At 36.7% G+C, this 23292-nt stretch overlaps 2 protein-coding genes across 2 annotated transcripts; one reads left to right on the top strand and one right to left on the bottom strand.

Moving 5' to 3' along the window:
- Positions 1-264: 264 nt before the first annotated feature.
- med10 (mediator complex subunit 10) lies at positions 265-4054 on the bottom strand. Its single transcript, NM_001017699.1, is given in 4 exon segments — positions 265-613; positions 2543-2645; positions 3548-3631; positions 3814-4054. Coding segments are annotated over 4 exon segments (405 nt in total). The 5' UTR covers positions 3936-4054; the 3' UTR covers positions 265-517.
- Positions 4055-7341: 3287 nt separating this feature from the next.
- On the top strand, positions 7342-23021 carry ube2ql1 (ubiquitin conjugating enzyme E2 QL1). Its single transcript, XM_087295837.1, has 2 exons — positions 7342-8337; positions 17071-23021. The coding sequence occupies exons 1-2, from the start codon at positions 7630-7632 to the stop codon at positions 17200-17202; spliced, it is 840 nt and encodes a 279-aa protein (XP_087151963.1). The 5' UTR covers positions 7342-7629; the 3' UTR covers positions 17203-23021.
- The last annotated feature ends 271 nt before the right edge of the window (positions 23022-23292 follow it).

Raw genomic sequence — 23292 nt, 5'->3', positions numbered from 1 at the left:
TTTTAAAATGGCCTGAATTAGGTTTTTTTTTCAGCTTTTCCCCACTTATTCTAATGAACCAAACAGTTCAGATGCAGGACTCGTCGTGAATGATGTAATGTTGCTAAAGGAGAACATTTACGAGTCGATTCCATCACCACGACACCAGACAAGCAGTGTGAGATTACACAGCAGAGTGAAAGAGCGCATGCAGGAAGTAACCTGAGGCCACTGGAACCAATGCAACCAGTTAGAAAAGAAAGGGGCTGATATTAGCAGAACAACTGAATTTTGGGGATCACCCATTTATTCAACTGAAAAATAAAAATTATGCTGCGAAAATTACAGTGCATGAGAAAAAAAATGTTTTCACTGTTTTGAGGATGTTTTCAAAATATCCCCCCAGTTTTGAGTCTGTAAATGTGTGGAATACAAAGATAAAAAAGCTGTAAAAATCCGAACAATGATTTGAAAAAGCATGTCACATAAATATCAACATATGTACATCTCGCACTTGAAGTGTTGTGGCACTGGTAAATCATGAAGGAGGGTCATCACCGTGAATGGCCTTATATTTAGCCATTTCTTCAGGAAAAACCTTTCCCAGCTCAGAAATGAGGAGGCTTTTAAATTTCTGGTGGAACAAAAAGAAAACCACAAAATATTGTAAAGAAAGTAAAATGAAGTAGTTTAGCTAGTATTAATTTAAAAAATCATTATTATTCATTTACAGCTGAAACATATAAAGCAATAGAATGGTCTGGCATTTTGAAGTATATAGTAGATAATGAAGTAGATAGTATTCGGTATATATTAATACGCAAGTACATTTTCCAAAGAAGTAGGTGTTGGAATAAGAAAAGACAGTTCATTTGCAAAAGAGTGATGAGTGTAATAACAACTCTTATAACAATGAATACCTCAGCAAAGAAATTAAAGATGCCCTTTTGTAACGAACAACTCCTTTGCTGGCACTCGAAAAATAGACAGGCATTGACAATGATACAAAAACTGTAGAACTCTGAAACTCTGGCGGTGCATTTACAAGACAATGTTCAAAATGCAGAGATGATGTAAAGAATCTTCTAGAAAAAGAATTTCTATTTTAAAATCGTCATAAAAATGTACTAGGGCTGCATTTAACTGGATTTAGCAATATTTTATTTTGCAATATAAAAGATATATATATATATATATATATATATATATATATATATATATATATTTTTTTTTTTTTTTTTTTTTTTTTTTTATATTTATATGCCACTTTATTAGGTACACCTTACTTGTACCGGGTTGCCTTCAGAACTGCCTTAATCCTTCATGGCATAGATTCAACAAATAACTGAAAATATCTGAATATTTGAGTACAGTGAACTCATTGTTATGTTCAAGAAACCAGTCTGAGATAATTTGTGCTTTATGACATGGTGTGTTATCTGCTGGAAGTAGCCATTAGAAGATGGGTACACTGTGGTCATAAAGGGATAGATAATAGGGCCAAAGTTAGCCAAGAAAACATACCCCACACCATAACACCACCAACACCAGCCTGAACCGTTGATACAAGGCAAGATGGATCCATGCTTTCATGCTGTTGACACCTAATTCTGATCCGAATGTCGCAGCAGAAATTGAGACTCATCAGACCAGGCAACGTTTTTCCAATCTTCTATTGTCCAATTTTGCTTATCCTGTGAGAATTGTAACCTTAGTTTCCTGTTCTTAGCTGACAGGAATGGCACCCGGTGTGGTCTTCAGCTGTTGTAGCCCATCAAGTTGTGATATGTTGTGTGCTCAGAGATGCTCTTCTGCATACCTCGGTTGTAACGAGTGGATTTTTTCTTTCTTTTTCAAACCATTCTCTGTAAACCCTAGAGATCACTGTACATCAAAGTCCTAATCTATCAGCAATTTCTGAAATACTCAAAACAGCCTGTCTGGCACCAATTATGCTGCGGTAAAAGTCGCTTAAATCTTCCCTATTCTAATGCACAGTTTGAAAAGCAGTGTGTCAGGACCATGGCTACATCCCTAAATGCATTGAGTTGCTGTCATGTGATTGGCTGATTAGAAATTTGCGTTAACAAGCAGTTAGACAGGTGTACCTAACAAAGTGGCCAATGAGTAATACGAGTAATAATACATATATATTGCGATATGAATGCAATTTCACAAGATGACTTAAATAACTATTTAGAAAGAATTTATAATTTCAGATTGACTGGGAAGAACCTGTGCATCTGCACAAAATAGAATAAACAATATAAAGAAAAAAAAACAAAACTGCATATTATTAATGCTGTATAGTCTTTGTTGTAAAAACAATTCAATAAAATTTGTCATTAATGATTTTTTCAAAGTTATAAAGAAAACTTTCTTTTGCCTGAATGCTTTTAAAATCCACATACAGTCACAGGCCTAAAAAAAACACTTGTGAGTCAACATTGCATATTCTATGATGTGACTATTGCAAATGATCACATTGTGATACCGATGCTGAAACTATATATTGTGCAGCCCTGAAATGCAACCTGAATGACAAAGCTGAACCAATACTCACAGTCAAGGTGTCAATCTTTCCTTTGACTTGTTCATTTTTAGCCAGTGCTCTTTCCAAGCACTCCTTGGTGTAGAGCTGTGGGTTACGACCCTGATCAATATACCTGCGGGCAAAAGGGAAAAACATCAATAATCTATAACAGCCATTTACATTTTTGCACAGATGTGACGTCTAATTTTTTTTAGCAATTTGGTATTTTAAAAGGTAGAGAATGTGGATGACTGTAAAAAATCTGACCACCATTTATATTTATTTTTAAGGTTTTTACAGTTGAGGGCATTTAAAGAACACTACCAGTCAAAAGTTTGGTTTTTCATGTTTTTCTGAGAAAATTATTTTTTTCATCAATTTATTAATTTATTTATTAAACGTAAAAATATATATATAGTTGAATTGTTAAATATTTATTAAAATTTGAAATAACTGTTTTCTCCTTGTATGCTATTTATTTATTTCTTATTTATTGCTAATAATAATAATTATTATTATTATTATTATTATTAATATTAGAGGGATTTCTGAAGGATCATGTAACTCTGAAGACTGGAGTAATGAAGCTGGAAATCCATCTTTAAAATCACTGGAATTAAATTAAATTATAAACTACTTTTGAACTGTTATTTTATAGTGCAATAACATTTCGCAATTTTACAATATGTACTGTATTTTTGGTTAAATAAATGCAGCCTTGGTGAGCAGGAGAAACTTATTATAAAACATTTAAAAAGTCTACTGGCCAGTAGTGTATAAACCATTTTGAGGGATGTGAACAAAAAACGATGGTCCCAATGTATTTCTTGTTTTACATTTTTAATTTCTATAGCATCCAAGAACCAAAAAAGAGCCACATATTGAAAAATAATGTTATGATAGCTGTTTTAGCATTAAATTGTGATTGAACTGCCTCTTGTTACGGTTAGGAAGTAGTTTGACAACAGGCAGGAAATGTTCATGGGCCAATGACATGTCCACATTGAACTGGACTATATTATATGCAAAACTCACTCGAACACTTCCAAAGGTACGTTGATATCATGAAGCTGCTGTCGACATTTCTCAATATCCTGAAGTCCTGTGATCATAAAGTTCCTGAAAAATAAATAACAAAATCATTTATTTTCCATCTAAATGAGGCAATACTACTGGTAAAGAGCCAGCAAATGCAACAGCTGAAACGTCGCCATTAGTTGCTAACGTTAGTAATTCTTTGTTAAAATCCAACAAAAGGGTTTGGGTTAGTATTAAAAAATAACATTGTGATTTTAACTCACAGTTTCTGGTTGAGTCCTGTTTGACTGCTGGGCTGGAAGTCGCTGACGATAATTCCGAGCTGTCGTATGTTTTCGACGAATTTTTCGAGGTGCTCCTCGAGGTTATCAAACTTCTCCGCCATGGCGAGGTTAATTTAACGTAAATTTAAGCGCACGGTCGATTAAATAAGAATATAACTGTATACTTATTGACAAAAGATAGTCATCCGCTCACTTAGCGTAGCTCCCATGACAGCAAACTGCTTTCCGGCTGCCTTCCATCCAATAGTGTGCGAGAATGGACTGTCACCCGGGTAACAGAGCTTTCGTTGTGCTGTAAAGCATTTCTAAATGCTGCAAAGACGCTGTTGTTAAACGTTCTAGAAAGCGTCGTAAAGAAACATGGTGGAGATAATTCAGTGGTCGAGACTGAATGTAAAACAAAACAACTTATAGGCAATAAAATGTTAAATGCTGATGACATGCTCTGCTTGTGCACTGTTGTGTGCAATGCAACGTTCAAGAGAAGGTGTTGTATTGACTTGTTTGCAGCCTGATGCATGTTTAACCCCTTACTGACAAACACAGGGCAAATACGCTTTATTTGTTTATTTATTTGTTTGCTCGTTTATTTATTTATTTAATCCCTTACTTACTGGAATTTGGCTGAGAGAAACTAAAAATACAAGTTACTGTGATATTAGTTTTTCTCAGTCTCCATTTCTCAGATCAGAACTGAAATTCTCAAATCTTCCTGTTCAATCTTCACATCACTGTCAGTTGTGCACATCAAAAATGCAGTTTCTCATTCCTTTGAACAAGTTGCAAATGCTTTTGTAAATCATGCAAAAGATCTAAATTTATTATTTTGGTCTCTGTCTGAATAGTCTCACCCCCACAACATTTAATCGTTTGTTCATGGCATAATTCTGTACATGCAAAGTTGTCTTAATATTTCGTCATAATGCATTTTTCTTTCTTTTTAAAACAAATCTGTCTACAATTGATATTTCTCCCAGGTGAATCTTGACTTTTTCTAATGAAGGTGCATCTCAAAGAAGATTTGTATGGTTACATTTCGACTTTTGTCAAGTTTTTTCTTTGTGCCATGCAGTGCTAGATAGATAGATAGATAGATAGATAGATAGATAGATAGATAGATAGATAGATAGATAGATAGATAGATAGATAGATAGATAGATAGATAGATAGATAGATAGAGATTCATAAAAAAGTGCTTACATATACCATATTGAATTCAGATATCTTAAAAGCACATTTTTATCATATAAACTCAAATTAGGTCACTATTTTCAAGACTATTGCTTATACAATGGTTTCTTAATTAATGTTCATATTTACAAATAAACATTTAAAAAATGGCAAGCCTTGTTTCACAATACGTAAGGAGATTTAAATGTGCATAAAACCAGGTCAAAAAAATGTTGTAATACATAACTATTATAGTCATACTGATAATTGTGTTCTTATAATTATGTGTGTGTGTGTGTGTGTGTGTGTGTGTGTGTGTGTGTGTGTGTGTGTGTGTGTGTGTGTGTGTGTGTGTGTCTGTTTGTGTGTGTGTGTGTGTGTGTGTGTGTGTGTGTGTGTGTGTGTATGTGTGTGTGTGTGTGTTTGTGACATATCAGGACATAAATCTGTATAATGACATGGGTATGACACAGGTATTACAAAAAGGAGGTGAAATATGAGGACATTAGTGACGTCCTCATTTCTCAAAATGCTTATAAATCCTACAGAATGAGTTTAATCAGAGAGTAAAGCTGCACACAGTCTCCTGTGATGGTTGGGTTTAGGGGTGGGGTGGGGTGAGGGCAATATAATATACGGTTTGGACAGTATAAAATGAATGGAAACCTATGTAATGTCCCCACTTTTCGCAAAAACAAAAGTGTGTGTGTGAGTGTGTTATTATTATAATTAACAAATATGATACATACAAATATTAAGGAATGTAATAAATGCAAGAAGAGTCTAAAGGTATAAAAAATTTGAGCTTTAAAAAACATTATAGCAGGAAAAAAGGTGTGTTTGGGTGAAATGCTTAAAATACTTGTATTAAACACAGAAAACCTGACAAATTACTTTAAATAAAACATCTGAACAATGTCTGTAGTAACCATAAATGGAGTAAATGACTCCAGTCCACTGAATTATCAAAAAATTACACAATTCGCTTTGCACTGTGGGCACATCACTACCTCAAGTGTGCATTTTTGTTCTAATAATATTTAAATGCCCTGTCATCAATCATTCCTAACAAAACCGTCAAGTTCAGAATATGAAGAGTTCAGATGCAAAAACCCAGCTGGAAAAAAAAAACTGCCATCTGAAATTCCTGTAGAAAATTGGCATTTTTCTCAAACTCCTATGTTTATGTCGAGTTTTAAAGACCATGACAAGAATGCATTCTTTGCCATAAAATTTAAATTACTGAACTTACACACAGGAGCTCAAAAATTTCAGATGGCATTTAGAGGTTTTTGCTTCATATATCAACTACAGTGCTGGGACTCCATGGAGTGATTTCCAAAAATAATCAATTCTAATGTGTGAAGAAACTAGGGTCAATTCCAAAGGTCAGAATTGATTCCACAAAGGGGAAATAGATTCCTCTTTCAGTTTTATTTTAGGTTTTACCTATTTAATAATTTGACTCTTTCTGCTGATCAGAAGTCACAAGCTAATAATTAATAGATAGGCTTTCCGTGAACAAATTTGGATGATATGCTTCAATGAACTGGTTCAAATAACCATGTCAGCAGTCCACTTATACTATGCAAAATTTCTAACAGCTGGTAAGTCATGCTGAAAAATCTAAAACTGTAAACTATGTGTACTGCTGATTATTTTGTTGAATTCTATGTGTTTGTATGGGCACATTGATACACAAATGTTTTTTGTTGTGTACCTTATACAGGTTTTTGAGCTCCACTTTGAATAAAAGATAACAGATGCACTACATGAAGGGTTTGTAATCTTTTGATCAACTTTTTCTTTTTCCCACATCAAAATACTTATGAAAGTCTTAGAATATGTCAAGTGATTACAGAACTAACAATCGGACATTTTTGGCACTCGGACAGCCATTCTCCATTGTCTCCCTTAAGTGAGTTTTACAACTTTACAACTTCACACAATATTTCGTTTGTTTCCATGGCAACATAACAAGCTTCAAATAAATATTTTTTAATTTGAAATCTTGGCTTGTAATTATAGCAGTTACATTGTTATAAACCTGTTATAAATTCTGTACGGAAAGGTACTTCCAAGACCGGGGAAATAACAGGTTAATAATCGTTATTTTATTATTTATCTCCTCCACCAGTATCCATACCAGCTCCTCCTCCTATTACAGGATAGGCTGGTGAGAGTGCCTCACAGCCATTGCCAGTCTCTGATTGGACAGCTTGGAAGTCAATCACATAGCTGTAGTCACTCCAGCAAACAGTGATCAGGTCAAGGGCGGGACTTGTTGGAATACTGGTGTGAAGAAAAAAATAACTCGTGCAGGACCCTCGATTACTCATTCCGTCCAGGTACAGCGGAAGCCAACCGACCTGAGGTGCTCGGCTCCCGTTATTCTCGTGTGCGTGCGCCAGATTATCGGTTGACTTCGAGCGACGCTACCGTGCCTCCTGCATCAGCCGCGGCTGTGCTTCATAGGGAATTATAGCAGCAGGAATGCGCATTAAATGATCGCTCTTACGTTTTAGTGCACTCGCGCAGGGGAAATGATGCATTGAGGACCGGCTGCTTTGCGGGCGTTTATCTTCAGAGCTTCATTACATCCACCTCGAACGGCGAACCTATACAATGGCTACTCTTTTGCGCAAAATCGGACTCATTCGGCTGCACGACCGAGACACGGAGGACCCGAAGCATCACCACCAGGGCTCTTTGAAAGGGACTAAAGGCAACCAGAAAAACAACAACACGAAGCACTGCAACACCAGCAACGAGACCAACAACATCCTCAGCACGCCTGAAATCAAAGCCAGGCGCTTCGACGTGTCCGGCAAGGACAAACCAGTCGTCAAACAGGACAAACCGATCAAGGACACGAAAGAGAAGCAGCAAACGGCGGGCAGCAAGGCGACGAGCGGCTCCGTGATGCTCCCGCCGGCGGCGAACCGACAACACTGCACGCAGGTGCGGACGCGGAGGCTGATGAAGGAGCTCCAGGAGATTCGTCGGCTCGGCGACAGCTTCATCACGGTGGAGCTGGCGGACGATAACCTCTTTGACTGGAATGTCAAGCTGCACCAGGTGGACAAGGACTCTGCGCTGTGGCAGGACATGAAGGAGACCAACACCGAGTTCATATTGCTGAATGTCACCTTCCCCGACAATTTCCCCTTCTCTCCTCCGTTCATGCGCGTCCTCACGCCGCGGCTGGAGAACGGATACGTGCTGGACGGAGGCGCGATCTGCATGGAGTTATTAACGCCCCGCGGCTGGTCGAGCGCGTACACCGTCGAGGCCGTGATGAGGCAGTTTGCTGCCAGTCTGGTGAAAGGACAGGTGAGGATGGGTTATTGCTATAGCAGCATTGCTTTCCTCACATCTCATGTTTCTTGACGCCATCCTCCATTTTGGCATCGTCGTACAGGTGAATCGCATGAAGTCATTAAATACGGGTCCATATGAAAATGCTAGTTTCACATACACTGCTCGTGAATGTAATAACACCGTGAACATACTCACCTTCATTTAGTTCCAAACATGGTTTAGTGTGTGTATAAAAATCGATCAAATGAGATCAGTGCATCTTTTACCATGCAATGAAGTAAAAAATGGTGGCTGAAGGTGGTGTGTACGTGTGTGTTCCATTATTTTGGAACAACACGGGGTCGAATTGTCATTTATGGATGAATTGCCTTCAGCAGAGAACCTTGTTCATTTATAAAAAACAAAGGTTCCTAATTGCCATTTATGCTTCCATGAAGTACCACTTATCATGTAATGATAATTACAATTCTATAAAGTGGAAACATTTTCTTATGTTCTTTACAAATTGAAAAAAGGTTACTATGAAGAATTGATCACAGAAAGGTTCTTTAAGGGAACAAAAATGGTTCTTATATAACATCATTGTGTAAACGTTTTCATGGAACCTTTATTTTATGTTGGCTGTTTTAATGGGTGAACATCCTTGATGTGCCATTAGAGGCTCTTCTGATCAGCATATTGGCATCATCCTTTAACTTAGCAAAGCAAAGTCCTATTGAGTATATTGAAGAACTAATACACATGTGGTCTTATAAAATACCAAAGAAAAATCTTTTTGCATTGCAGTAGCAGGCAGTATAACCTATTTTGGCACCTTATTAAGAGAGTACAAGAAAAATTGTAATCAAAATTGGTTTCATGATGATTCATATAGGTTATTTCAAATAAATGTGCGGAATAAGGTTTCTTTATTATTATTAATCAGTTTGTAACCATACTGTCCCACAGAATCTCATTTTTGAGATCTGCAATGCAAGATGCTCAAGAGATGGTTCTGCAGTTGTTACAAGCCAAAATCTGCTGCTATATTAAACCACTTTTCTTAAGAGTGTATTGCAGTCTGGATCTTGACTAGTAATGTGATTAGATGGGCTCTGTAGATGGATCACATCGGTCATTAAGATAGTCCTGTTCTAAGGATGATTGCGAAGACCAGCAAGGGTCATGGGAATGGATGAGAATCCTTAATGAAGCTAGAGACTGGCCATTAACCCTCAGCTGTAAATCTGAGAGAAAAGACCTGTTCATCTACCCTTACCTCAACCTGTCAAGAGCTCTTAAATGCCAAATTCATGATGAGCCTGAGGCGACTAGATAACCATTTTTTCCCCCAAATGACCCAAAGCACTCTGGGGTAATTACCGTTTTAGCTGCCGCTGACACAACAGACCCCCAATTAATATGCAGCTATTGTATTATAAGAAGTAACGGCAGGCCACATTTTGCTGCAGAGCATTCATGGTTTATTGCCTTTGGTTATAATACTTTTAAAGCAAGTAATTCCTCTTTTATTCGTTTAATTGTTTATAAAAGGCTCCTTTTGATTCTGTGAGGACATGATGTGCTTTGACAGTCATTTAAATGGTACTTTTTATTTTTTGAAAATTGGCTTCAGTTTTCAAAGATTTTTCTCCAGACAGTCTTCAAACATTTGCTGATTTTTAAGGCTCTCTAAGTCAAAATCGTCACAAAATAACATCAATTAAAATTAAAAAACAATCAAACTGTATTAGACAATTACTAAGATGTCGTATGTTTGAAATGAAAGGAACTGTTATGTGCCATCAAGCCTCCTATTTAGAGTCTAGAACTGCCATGTGTCATTAGCCTCCTATTTAGAGTGTAATTTACCTGTATTTTTAGTGATTACCAACAATATTCCTGCCCTTGTTCAATTTACATACCATGTCCTTTTTGCCTTAATACTATAAGCTGCATCAAACAGGCGTACGCTTCATGTGATGCTATGATGCAAAGAGCAACACTGGCACATGTTGGTTACATAATCCCTACCGTCTGTGGTGTCCCAGAATGCACAGAGTCCGAGCGCGACCATTGACTGATCTCCATTCACAGGATTACCCATCAGGCATTACACACGGGTACAGCGCAGTGCTCGATACGCACCAAACCAAAATAGCGCAGGGAGACATGGGTGATGCCGCTAGCATGCTGCAGGGAAAACGCTGATGCGAATAACCTGGATTAACATTGACGCGGCTCCCTCCACCGGTGGCTCTCAAGCGTGAGAGAAACGATTTCCGAGAGAGACCGTAAACACAATAAAGCTTAATTAAGGCTCCATTGGTTCCTTTTAATCCAAAAATCACAGGCTATTCTGAGGGGATAAGGCAGGCTCTTCTCGATTGAGCACACACGGTTACTTCTGGGCCATTAGATCTCATCCTGACTGATAGAGCCTGAGGGAAGAGCCGGCTATTTCGGTCTCTCTGTCCCTGCTGTCTTACATCAGCACTGGCACTAGACTGACCTCAGTCCTGGGGCATCGGAAAGCACATCCTTTTTGCTCATTTAGTGGATGCTGGGTTCGTGAGATCTCCTACATAGCCTGTAGTGGCATATTTACACATTGGTGCTTTGCATGCTGAGCCCACAGAAGTTCAACCCAAGAGATTTTAATGCAGCTTGGACGTCCTGTTCTGTTGGAAAGAACATTCTGCCTATAACATTTCTCTCTGTTTAAAACAAAAACAAAACTCCAACATATTAAAGCAACATTTTTTTTTTTGGAAATAGGCTTACATTACAACCCCCCTTGAGTTAAACGGTTGAGTTTTAACATTTTTTAATCTATTCAGCCAATCTCTGGGTCTTTTAACTTAGCCGAGCATAATTTATTAGATCTAATGAAAACATTAGTTCAAAAATTCAGAATTTTTTTCTATACAAAGCTTCTTTTTTTTCAGCGAGATGCTAATGGTCTAATCTGATTCAATGATTTAAGCTAAGCTAAGCTAAAATGTTCCTGACAGACACTGAGATTGCAAAAATTGTAAAACTGTTTTACTGTCTAGGTGACTTGTAAAATTAGCCTATTTACAAGAAAGCGTAATGCTACTTTAAGTTATTAAAGGGACTATAATTCAAAGCCCCTTGTTTTTTGTAGTAGGGCTGCACAATATTGAAAAAAATCTAACACTGTAATATTTTTTATTCTGCAATATATATTGCAATATTAATACAATTTCACCAAATGAATTGAATAACTATTTGAGAAGAATTTAGAATTTTCAATTGATTAGAATGATTAGGAGAGTGCATAAAATTTTATAAACAGTCTACAAGTATAGATAAATTCAATAAAGAAAAAGAAACCAAAGGGATTTTAATGTAGCTTGGACATCCTGTTCTGTTGGAAAGAACATTCTGCCTATAACATCTCTTTCTGTTTAAAAAAAAAAAAAAACAACGTATCAAAGGAAGCTTCCACTTTTTTTGGAAACAGATTTTTTTAGCATCTCACTTGGTTTATAAAAAAAAGTTCAGATAATTTTTCTATATAAAGCTTTTTTTATTGAGCAAGTTGCTAATGGTCTAATCCGATTCAATGATTTATGCTAAGCTAAAATAATCCTGCCAGACTCTGATTTTAGCAAGAGGGATTCAAAAATTGTAAAACTCAACTGTTTAACTCTAGCTGACTTGTAAAATAAGCCTATTTACGAAAATTTGGAGTGCTTCTTTAAGTTATTAAAGGGGCTGTTATATTTAGAATTCAAAACCCCTTGTTATTTGTTGTAGGGCAGAACGATATTGGAAAAATCTAACATTGTGATTTTTTTTTAAATTCTGTGATATGTATTGCTACATTAATACAGTTTCACCAGATAAATTGAATAACTATTCGGGAAGAATTTAGACTTTTAGATTGATTGGGATGATTAGGGGAGTGCATCAAATATTACAAACAATCTACAAGCATAGATACAATTCAATAAAGAATAAGATATTAATTAAATAAACAGCGTTTTATTGTTTTCAAGTATACAGTAATTGAATAACCAAATGTATAATAATACTGCATTGTCTTGAGATAAAAAGGTTACAAATGGTACAATTTGTCATGCCTGAATGCTTTTAAACCCTTCACACAGTCACAGGCCTCAAAAAACACTTGCAAAATGATAACTTATATTCAAGACTCAACTTATAGTCGCGATGTGACTATTGTGAATGATCACATTGTGATATCATTGCTGAAACGATATAAGGTGCAGCCCTAATTTGTAGATATTAAAATTACACTGTTGGAAAAGTTTGATTATATTTGGTTTTTAATTAATTCCCTTGTTTTTACATATTGACACTACTGTACAGAACAGCTCTTACTGTATTTTCCTGAACAATATAATTCATTCAGGTAGTACAGAATTAGATATTACACAGTGTGAATGAATCTCACTCCTTTTTTCATATTCCTGACAAAAACTTCTGGAGATCTTTACATACAATAGACAATCTTTGAAGTCAAGGTCTCTTTTTTGTTGTTTTGTTACAAGTTGTTCACACATTGTCACTTAAAAAGTGATGATTGTTCTTACATATAGCATCATTCAGTTATGTTTTACTGTCCTATGCATGGATGTCTATGCCTGTCACTGGTCACTGTTGCATATATCTTTTTATTCATTTGTTTGGTCAATCCTGATTGTTGGCTGGCATTTCGAGCATGGCAAACGAAAATAAAAAGTTTATCTTGTCCTTAACACACTGGCTGAGTGCAGAACAGGCTTTAGGGATTTATGAATACCTTTTATCTTTGCCATAAAGTGCCTTGAATGACCCACTATAATTTGTTTAATCTACAAAGAATAGAAATACCAAATTTAAGTCAACACCTACGTTCAAATAGACCACGTTTCTTTTTTAAAAGCATTTCACTAGTTTTGTTGTACAAAATTCATGCACAGGTTTTTTCGAAATAAAATGGCTTTTTTGTAATCCTTAAAAAATTCAATGAGGTCCAATCCTCTTAATTAAAAAAGTAATAATTAAAAAAAAAATCTAAATGCTTTGTTGTGGTATAAATATTAACTTTTCATGATTCAATCAAGTGTGGATTTATTTTGTAAAAATATCAATGTAAAAAAAAGCTGTTAAAGTACAGTAAAGTTTTCAATATGGTTCATAAACAAAATGGAAAACTTTTGCATTTGACCATTAATTTACAAAACAACATTCTTTTTAGAAACTACACTGTTATTGTCACACATTTTGTGTGTGTACACATTTTTGTGACATTTCAGGGCACAAATGTGTATAATGACATGGGCATGACAGGTATTACAAGAAGGGAAGGACATTGATGATAAAGCCCACAGAATTAGTTTTATATTTTTGGGGTGAGAGTTGGCTTTAGGGACAGGGATAGGGTAGGGCAATGGAAAATACTGTTTGTACAGTATACTTACATATGTTTTCAATTGTTATGTCCCCACAATTCACAAACACAAACTTGTGTGTGAAACACTTTTTCCAGTTGGAAGCATATATCTTATAACCTAAAATTGGTTTCACTGGTTTTTACACATTTTCTTTTATTTAATTTCTGTTGGGTTCACAATCAGGCAGACATCTTGAGACATTAGCAATTAGCCATTTTTGCCTCTTTTCATACTTTGAAACAATCACTTCAGGGGAAGAACTCATTTTTTACTGCGGGATGCCGCAATCCTGCATGCATCATTGCATCATATCTATTCCCATTATCCTTTACCAGCGATCAAAATGGCTGAACCTGGTGTTAAAATGCTCTTGAAGCTTGTTTAAATAATTCAGCCTGAGGTTTTATCAAGCACAGCCTCTTGATTTACTGTGTCTTCAAAGCTCAGCGCAGTCGGCTTTGAAATTGAAAATTGGAAAACCTCTGAAAATGGAGGACCAGAACCATTTAATCATTTCCATCCATCATTCACACATCTTCACCTGCATGTCAGTTACATAATATATGACAACACTCAAGAAAAAAGGTAAATTAATTTAGTGTCACAATACATCTACACACTTTCTCTCAACTTTGACTTCATAAACAAAGGTTGATTTTGATGGGTTGAATCAAGCTTCTTTGATTCTTTTTAGCAAGCCTCTGATGACTTTTTAAGAAATGATTCACTTAAAAACAGTTTTTAAACATTCAATTAGATGAACACCACTTTTTTGGTAAAAGACTCATTTTTAATCTACCCAGCCAATCTCCAGATCTGGCAGGAGAAAATTTAGCTTAGCATGAATCATTGCATTGGATTAGACCATTAGCATTTCACTTAAAAAAAAATATTATTAAAAAAAGAGTATTGAAATAGTAATGAAGGGATTTTGCTGTCATACCATGGCTGCAGCAGACATAAAGATATTACGCAGTGCAGTTATTTTCAGATGCTTCATAAATATTGCAATTTAATTTTATTATTGCTTTTAATTTTTCATTAGTCTTTGTACAACGTAACTAATGAAGAGTCAAGTTTTAAATAGAAACATTATCAAAACTTCTTTATTTGGCGCGGGATGCTAATGATCTAATGCAATTCAATCATCTGCTAAGCGAAGTTTAAAGTGCTACTGACAGACTCAAAAAAATGGCTTAATAAATTTAAAGGTGCTAAAATTCAACAGTTTAAATTAGGCCTGGGTGATTAATCAAAATCGACATTCAGCACCTATATTCTGTCTAATTTTTCCAGGTAAGTTTTTTCAATTACTTTCCCTACCGTGTGTGGAGTCACATGACCACCGCTCTGTTTATACTTCAGCGTTGAGCACAGTCGCAAACACCTCATCGTGACCGACGCCGACGCTGACCTCTTAACTACATTTCATGATGACACATAGCCCAAGCTCTGTGATTAGTAGCATTGACGAGTGATGGTGGCTCAGAGAAGGCAAAAAAATAAAATTAATAAAAAAGAATTGTTCATTAATCATAATCGAGTTAAAATGTTCAGTTTATCGAGATTTTAATTTTGGGCCAAGTTGTCCAGCCCTACTTTAAATCTAGGGGAGTTGTAAAATTTGCACATTTTCAAAACACTCTTTTATTACACTCAGAATTTAACCTACGAACATTTTTTTATTATAGTTGTTTCATAGAACTGGTCTGGATATTATTTTAACATAATGACTTTTTAAGTACTTTTCACCATTAAATGGTGAAGATGAAAGTATATTTGATAATTAAATGTTGTGTCACACAGGATATGTCACAATCCTATACGAGATGAAATTTCCTTTTTACACTGCACACTTTCTTAAGTTTTTGTCAAGAAGATATTGACATTTTAACGGTTGCGTGTTTAGGATAGAGCTTTTAGCCTCTCTATAGAAGGTCTGAGTCAAGAGTCGTTCAGGTTGAACAAATTCTAATGTGCTCAAGGCTTTAAAAATGTTTGGAGTGCTTCTTTAAAGCCGACATGGAATGGAAGTTAAGAACTATCCATGGATCTAATTCAGTAACTAATTTTATTATCTAACATTAACAAAGAGGTGATACGGTGGCTCAGTGGTTAGCACTGTCGGCTCACAACATGAAGGTCCCAGCTGGATCAGTTTGCATTTCTGTGTGGAGTTTGCATGTTTTCCCAGTGTTCGCATGACTTTCCTTCGGATACTCCAGTTTCCCCCAGTCCAAAGACGTTTGCTATAAGTGAATTTAATAAACTAAATTAAGCGTAGTGTATGAGTTTGTGCATATGAGTGTATATGGGTGTTTCCCAGTCCTGGGTTGCAGTTGGAAGTGCATCCGCTGTGTGAAATATATGCTGGATAAGTTTGCGGTTTATTCCGCTGTGGTGACCCCTGATGAATAAAGAGACTAAGCCAGAGGAAAATTAATGAATGAACATTAACAAAGATGAATAAATTCTGTAATATATTGTTTGTTCATGTTAGTAAATACATTAACTAGTACAATCTTAATGTAAAATAATTAGCAATTTGTTGTATGCTAATAAGTAGGGCCACTTAGAATCTGTATGCACAGAAATCCGCAGATTTTTAGCACATCGAGTCTATTTATTTACTTGTGTTTAAATTTATATTTAGTTTTTTAATTAAGGTTAGTAAATTTATTGACTTATATAAAAGCCCTTTGATTTATTTATAAGACAGTTTGTAAAGTAATCTTTTCTGTTTTCTTTAGATGTATTATGTGATAGACTTGCTTTGTTAACCAAATAAGTGGATCTAGTTGGATTTGCATCGTTAACATTAAATAAAAAGTTTTTATTTTTTTTATTTAATATATTAAGTTTTTAGTTACTCCCAAAATAATTCTGCATAAATCTGCATACTTTAAAAAATGTCTGCAGATTCTGTCTGGCCCTAATGATAAGTTTTAAGCCAAATTTACAACAAAGATAATAACCGTAACGATAAACCTAATAGTTCAAAGAATTGTTCGAAAGATTTAATAGAGTGCAATAAATGTTTACTGATGGTCAAGATGTACTCGAATGCACCTAGTTACTAGTTGTGTTACTAGTTTCAGCAGTTGTTGTCTCAGAATAACATACCTTGGAATGTTGTGACTGACCAATCAGAATCAAGTATTCCGGACAGCTGTGTAATGAATAAAGTTATAACTCTTGGTGTCAACAGGTCTATACATAATATGCTTTAATGTCTCTTCCAACATTTTTTAATTCCCATTATTCTATTATGAATTCATTTTGGTATTCACTTAACTAGTAGAAAGTATTAAGTCTTCCAAACATTGTGTTTTCTCTTTAGGGTCGCATCTGCAGGAAAGCAGGCAAGTCTAAGAAAGCCTTTAGTCGCAAGGAAGCTGAAGCAACCTTCAAGAGTCTTGTCAAGACCCATGAGAAGTATGGCTGGGTCTCTCCTCCCGTGTCCGACGGCTGATGTCAGCATCTTCGACGGCGATCCCGACATGGTGTTTTTCAGTTGGGTTTTCTTCTTTTTCATCATCAAACTTAACTACGACAAAAAAACAAAACAAAAACAACAACAAAAGCTAGCGCGTCATATCTCACACATCAACGTGGCACATTGAGCATCATTCCGTCCTTCACTCTTCTTCATCGAGGTGCCATGGACCGAACACTCGCTGCAACATCACAATTACTCATGAGTGGCCGTCACTGCAGCTACATACAGCTAAAGACTCCGGATACGACTGAGGCTCTAAGCAAAATTAAATGTGCACCAATCCTCCCTCTATATACTGTCTGTCTGTCTTGCTTCTTTTCTCCACCATCTATCCCTCGTTCTTTTAATAGCTGACAATGACTTGCGCTGAACAGCATCAGACCTGCCCCCCATTTACATGCAAATGACTTTGTTAACACTTAATAGATAAGCAGATCATCACACTACATTCGAGGTTCAGTTTTGCTGGTTTCCTCCTCATTGACTGTGCTGTTTTTCACGGTTGGATGCAACTTGATGATTGTAATTTATGTAGAGCTGTGCTCTTTCTTTTCCTCTGTGCGCGTGGCGAAATTTAGACATCACTGTGTTGCGTAGATGGTGATTGATTTCCAATGGAGAAAAAAAAAATACTCTAGGGCTTTGTTCAGACAGGCAGCAAATATCTGATTTTTTAGGCATATCCCATTCAAATTCAATTACAGTTTTGAAGGCTGAACATCACATCAATGTGATTTGAAATTTCAAGATCCAAATCAATGTTCAGTACATTTCTCCTCACATAGCAAACCATGTGACTGTAAATGAGTGCACGAGTCAGCAGTATATGCATGGATGCATAAAAATGCCTCTTGCGAGTCTAGCACCACCACATGATAGACACGAGCAGAGGAAATATTCCCAGTTTTCCATCCTCTCGTTCCACATTGACAGCTGCTCTCGGTTGTCTGGCGTCGCACTGGATTTCCACAACACAGTCTGAACAAACACCAGATTTCATCACTTACAAAATGGCAGACTCTCAATCCCAAAATTGCGAATTGGATTGGCGTGCAGTGTGAACAAAGCCTTCTTCGCTAATACAGAGGTCCAAGATTTTAAAAAACAAAACAAACAAAAAAAGGCATAAACCACCTCTGTTGATTGTTTTATTATTTGTTTTCGGAGAAGACCAAAAGCTCTTAATTCTAATGGTTTAGATACCAGATGGCATTAGTGAATGTCAGCGTCCCAGTGGGATCTTGGCATTGGCGAGAAATAGAGAGAGGCATGTGACAGACATAGTGATGTTTGCAGAGCACCGAACAACAGGACATGGCCGACCAAGCAGACCCGACCTCATGTTAAAATATTGCAGTATCTTGGCACTTTCACATGCCGATGATCAAACACGATCAAAAATTAATTGTGTTGATTCGCTTGTACTATTTGGGCTTGTCATTAATCGATATGCTTGTGGTTGTCGGCCTGATTCCTCCACCCTGCACTGACTCTGCATCACTTTGCCGTGTGCTTGATCAATACTAGACTAGAACATCGGTAAACAGAACAAAATGGCTGACAGCCCGGGATGCAAGATCTCACGACTGCGTAAATCAGCCTGCGAAGCTCCGTTATGACTCTGACAAGAGGCAGATGAAGAAGGACAGAGGTGAAGAGAGAGACGCTGAGGGGGCGATTCCTTTGTTCAGAAACCTTGAGGAATGAGGGCGGCTCGTTTAGTTGCCTGATTGATGCTCTCCGAGAGACGCAGCTCCACGCCTTGATGTTTATTGACTTCTCCTTCAAATGTCAGCGTGAATCTGGAACAGCTCGACTGCATCTTGTGAGCGGTGAGATGCAGAAGAAGCTCTGTTTGTTTTAGATCCCACCCTAACCATGGTGCTCTCCACACGGTGTGTTTGTGTAATACAAATGTAGTCGAGGAGGCGATATTATATAAGGCCTGTTAGATGAGGAATTCACACAAAAAATGTTCATTCTCTCAGAAACGTTTTTTAACCGTAGTGCAGTTTCAAGTGTGTATGGCTCTCTTTAGTCATTGAAATTGGAAAAGTGTGTAGTGGCTGCTCTTTCTCCATTAAATTGTCATTCTTAATTGTCAGCTGTTCTCTGAAGGCATGAGTGTTTAATACAAGGAAAGATCTCAATTTAAAGGGGTGTTTACATGACACTGAACTAAAAACTGAAAATATTTTCTGTATTTTGTCCATTTCTGAAAATGCAAATGATTTTTTTTATCATCTAAACCAGTGTTTCTGAACCATGGTTCTGGTTGACCACCAACACAAGATTTCTTCTTTGTCTGTCAAACCCATCACAGGTCTTTCACTCCCTGCTAATGAGCTGATGATCTGGATCAGATGTGTTTGGTTAAGGGGACATGGAAAATATGTACAGTTGGTGGTCTTCCAGAAACATGGTTGAGAAACACTGATCTAAACTACGAAAATACAAATTTGCGGTTGCCGAGAGAGCTTAACGTGCTGCAAATTAAGAAAACACATGCAATTACAAAAAATGCTTGCAAATTGAGAAAAGATCTTCATCAGTTTGACAGTACACGTGCTGCAATTCATCACAACACAAACACATTTAAAAAAAAACGCACTACAACGTAAACATTTTACAAAAATGCACTGCATTTTTTCACAACACATTGGAAATGTTTCAAGGAGACCCTAAAACATAACAGACTCTTTTATTTATGTTATGGTTATTTAGGCTAATAAATACTAAAAAAAACGGAAATCAGGTTATTAAAATAAACAAACAAAAACTTACCTGTCAAAGATCACATACGTCCGATTCACACGGGGCTTTAGCGTCAACGGTTGACAGAGGGCGTGTCTGAAGATTGTCACAGCAGCATCAGTCAATGAAATTAGTTCGCAATCAACTACTGTCTAAGCTGTTGTATTTGCATGAGGGAATCTAATTGGCTGACGCATCCTTTGGCACTTAAAAAGCTGAGTTCACAAATTCTGCAGTGAGCTACGCCACTGAAGCGGCTCCGACGTATCCACAATGCAGTTTAGCAACGCTTGACTTCACCCATTCAAAGAGAATGGGAAGCGTCACAACTTTACTGAGCAATAGTCATGGCACAGCGCTGTCTGTCACGTTTTTTTTTTTTTTTTTTTACATTTCCGTTGTGTTGCGTTCTTTTTCTGTTTTGAGAAAATGCAGCGTTTTTTATTTTCGCGTTTTTTTTTTTTTTTTTATGTGTTTACGTTGAGATGATTTGAAGTACGTGTATGGGCAAACTGATGAGGATCTTTTTTCAATTTGCTGGTGTTTTTGGAAATTGCATGTGTTTTCTTCAATTGCAGTATGTTAAGCTTTCTCGGCTACCCTATAAACATTGACAGGAGCACATGCAAATTATGTGTTGAGTCTACCATCAGTAGTTTTAAAGGTGCTATATGAAATATTTATTTAGTACTATTATTATCATGCACAGGTCTTTAACAACCATGGGCCTGTATGGCATCATTTTGACAATTACATTTGTTTGTACATTGTCATAAATATACACAAAGTAAAGGACTAAGACAGTCTACAGTCTGGTGCCACATTTACTCAAAAAACAAATTTTGCTGCTTGTTCAACTTACTAAAAATGAGTTGAAAAAACACAATTCTTAAATTTTTGGGGACAACTTAATTGTTTTATGTTCAATCCCATTAAGCTTAATCTTTTTGTTTTGGAGCACCATAAAGGAATTGTGTGGACCCAACATTTCTTACAGTGTTTGATATCAGCGTGGGTGGCATGGCTCAGTGGTTACCTCTGTCGCCTTACAGCAAGAAGGTCCCAGCTGGACTAGTTGGTGTTTCTGTGTGGAGTTTGCATGTTTTCCCCATGTTGGTAAGGGGTTTACTCCGGGTGCTCCGGTTTCCCCCACATTCTAAAAGACATACGCTATTCTTGAACTGGGTAAACAAAATTGGCCGTAGTGTATGAGAGTGTGTGAATTAGTGTGCATGGGTGTTTCCCAGTAATGGGTTGCGGCTGAAAGGGCATCTGCTGCATAAAACATGTGCCGGAATACTTGGTAGTTAATTCCGCTGTGACGACCCCTGATAACTAAAGTACCAAATAAGGTTTAAAGGAAGATGAATGATGTCAGTGTTTTGACATCATTATAACTGCTGATATGATAAATCCTTGATGCTTTTAGTTTAAAATCCCTCGTTTGTGCGTTGTATACTTGGTGGGCCACCCAAAATAATCACATGACTTCAGAAGACTCTAATATGGCGGTAGGAGATTATGAGTATGATTTTATCTTAATATTTTGTCATTTTAAAACATGACAGCCTTGATCTACACTGACTGTCATTATATAGAGAAGAACAACAGTTTGCTTCTTGTCGAAAGAAAGCCATACACATTTGACTTCATTTTGAATGAACTACTACTTAAAAAAACAACACTACGAGGTTGAAAATAATCTATTTCCATGTTGATACACATAATATTTCAAGGGTAATCTTCTCCAGATATGGAAACAGCATGTGCCAAAAGCTTAATGTACTTTGTCACCATTTCCTTGTGTGTTTTCCTGTGTGTAACTGCTGCGCTCTCAGTAGAAAGACTCTCTGCTATCACTGACGGTTTCAAATGTCACATGAGAAGCTGCTAATTAATACGGCATTTGAACAAAAAAAAAAAGGCGAAAAAGACGAAGACACTGCTGTGTAAATGATAAAACCGCAAATTCTGATGCCCTGAAGGAAGATGACTGTGGAAACAACACTGTATGATGATGCGTTATTGATATTTATTTCTGTCTAGTAGTTTTTGTGTTATTAATATTAAGGTTATCCATTATAATAAATGGAGTGCTATGAAAAGTGGCAAACACTAATTTTGCTGTATGCAGTGGTGTTCATGGGAAATGAAGTTCATGCTGATCACTGGAGAACTTATATTTCATGTTCGTATCAATGCAGCGATTGTAAAAAACAAACAAAAAAAACAAACATGCGTAAACCCTGGTGTGGGTGGCTTATTGCAGATTTCTGTGTGATCGCAGATGGTGTCTCTTATCACTACTGAAGTGCATTTGGTCTTCTCCAGACTCTTGTTTGGACATTACTGAGAAGTGGTCGTGTGTTTTCCTATTTAGCGAGAGGAGATACTATACCAAGGACTTACTATAACCAGTCGAAAATATCGCGAAATTGGATGTTTTCTGGTTTAAAGCATAATTTTGTGATATAGTTTAGCGCCGTAGTTTGCAGAAACTAACTAACAGAGTTAATCGTCCAAACGAGTGAGATAATTCTGTTGTATTATATCTGCATGTGGTCTGTGATTGTTAGCTAGCTAACTTTTCTTTTTCCTCTTCGTTTTTGGGTTTCGTTTTTTTTTTTCAAAAATGCAAGAAAGTAACGAAAAAGAGCAGAAGCCGCTTCTTTGTACTTTTGGGTTCGTTCCGTTTGTCCTGGTTTTTCTTTATTAATGTCCTTAAATGTCAAATTGTGTTCTATGAATGTGTTTTAATTTATTTGTAGTTTGCCAAAATGAAGATTTTGAAGCATGTTGCAGGCATTGTCACTGATGATAAAAAGAGAAAGAAAATAAATGGAAAAAAAATATTAATATATGTACCTGAATTGAAAGGAGTCTGGTATATGTAGTGATCTCAGGCTTTCACGGGGTGAAAGGTAAAAACTACAAGACAATGTGTTTTCTGCACTGCGTGAACATCATGCCAGGATGTGGTCAGAGCAAAACCAAACAGGAATGTGCAATAAAGGCTGTAGGCTGATTCCACCCTGGAAGCACTTGGTGTTTGTCTTCTTTGCTTTCCAGGATCTCTGCTTCGGAGCATGCGGTTTTTCTGTTGCGCCCAGTGCGTTTGAGGATATCGAATCACCCGTGACGGTGAATGATAACACCGGCTTCTCTCCAGAAAGCCACTCGTCCACATTTCCCCTCATTAAGACCATATGCACATTTACAGAATTCATCGTGCTTGTCACGGTAATTAAGTTACAATACAACAACTGTGTTCATTTATATCTTTCATTTAAAAGCCCCTCCCTCCTCTCA

This window comes from Danio rerio, chromosome 19, assembly GCF_052040795.2.
Source record: "Danio rerio strain M-AB ecotype USA chromosome 19, GRCz13ab, whole genome shotgun sequence".
NCBI classification, from domain to species: Eukaryota; Metazoa; Chordata; class Actinopteri; order Cypriniformes; family Danionidae; genus Danio; species Danio rerio.
The sequence above is the reverse complement of the archived record's forward strand: the minus strand, read 5'-3'. Positions and strand labels throughout refer to the sequence as shown.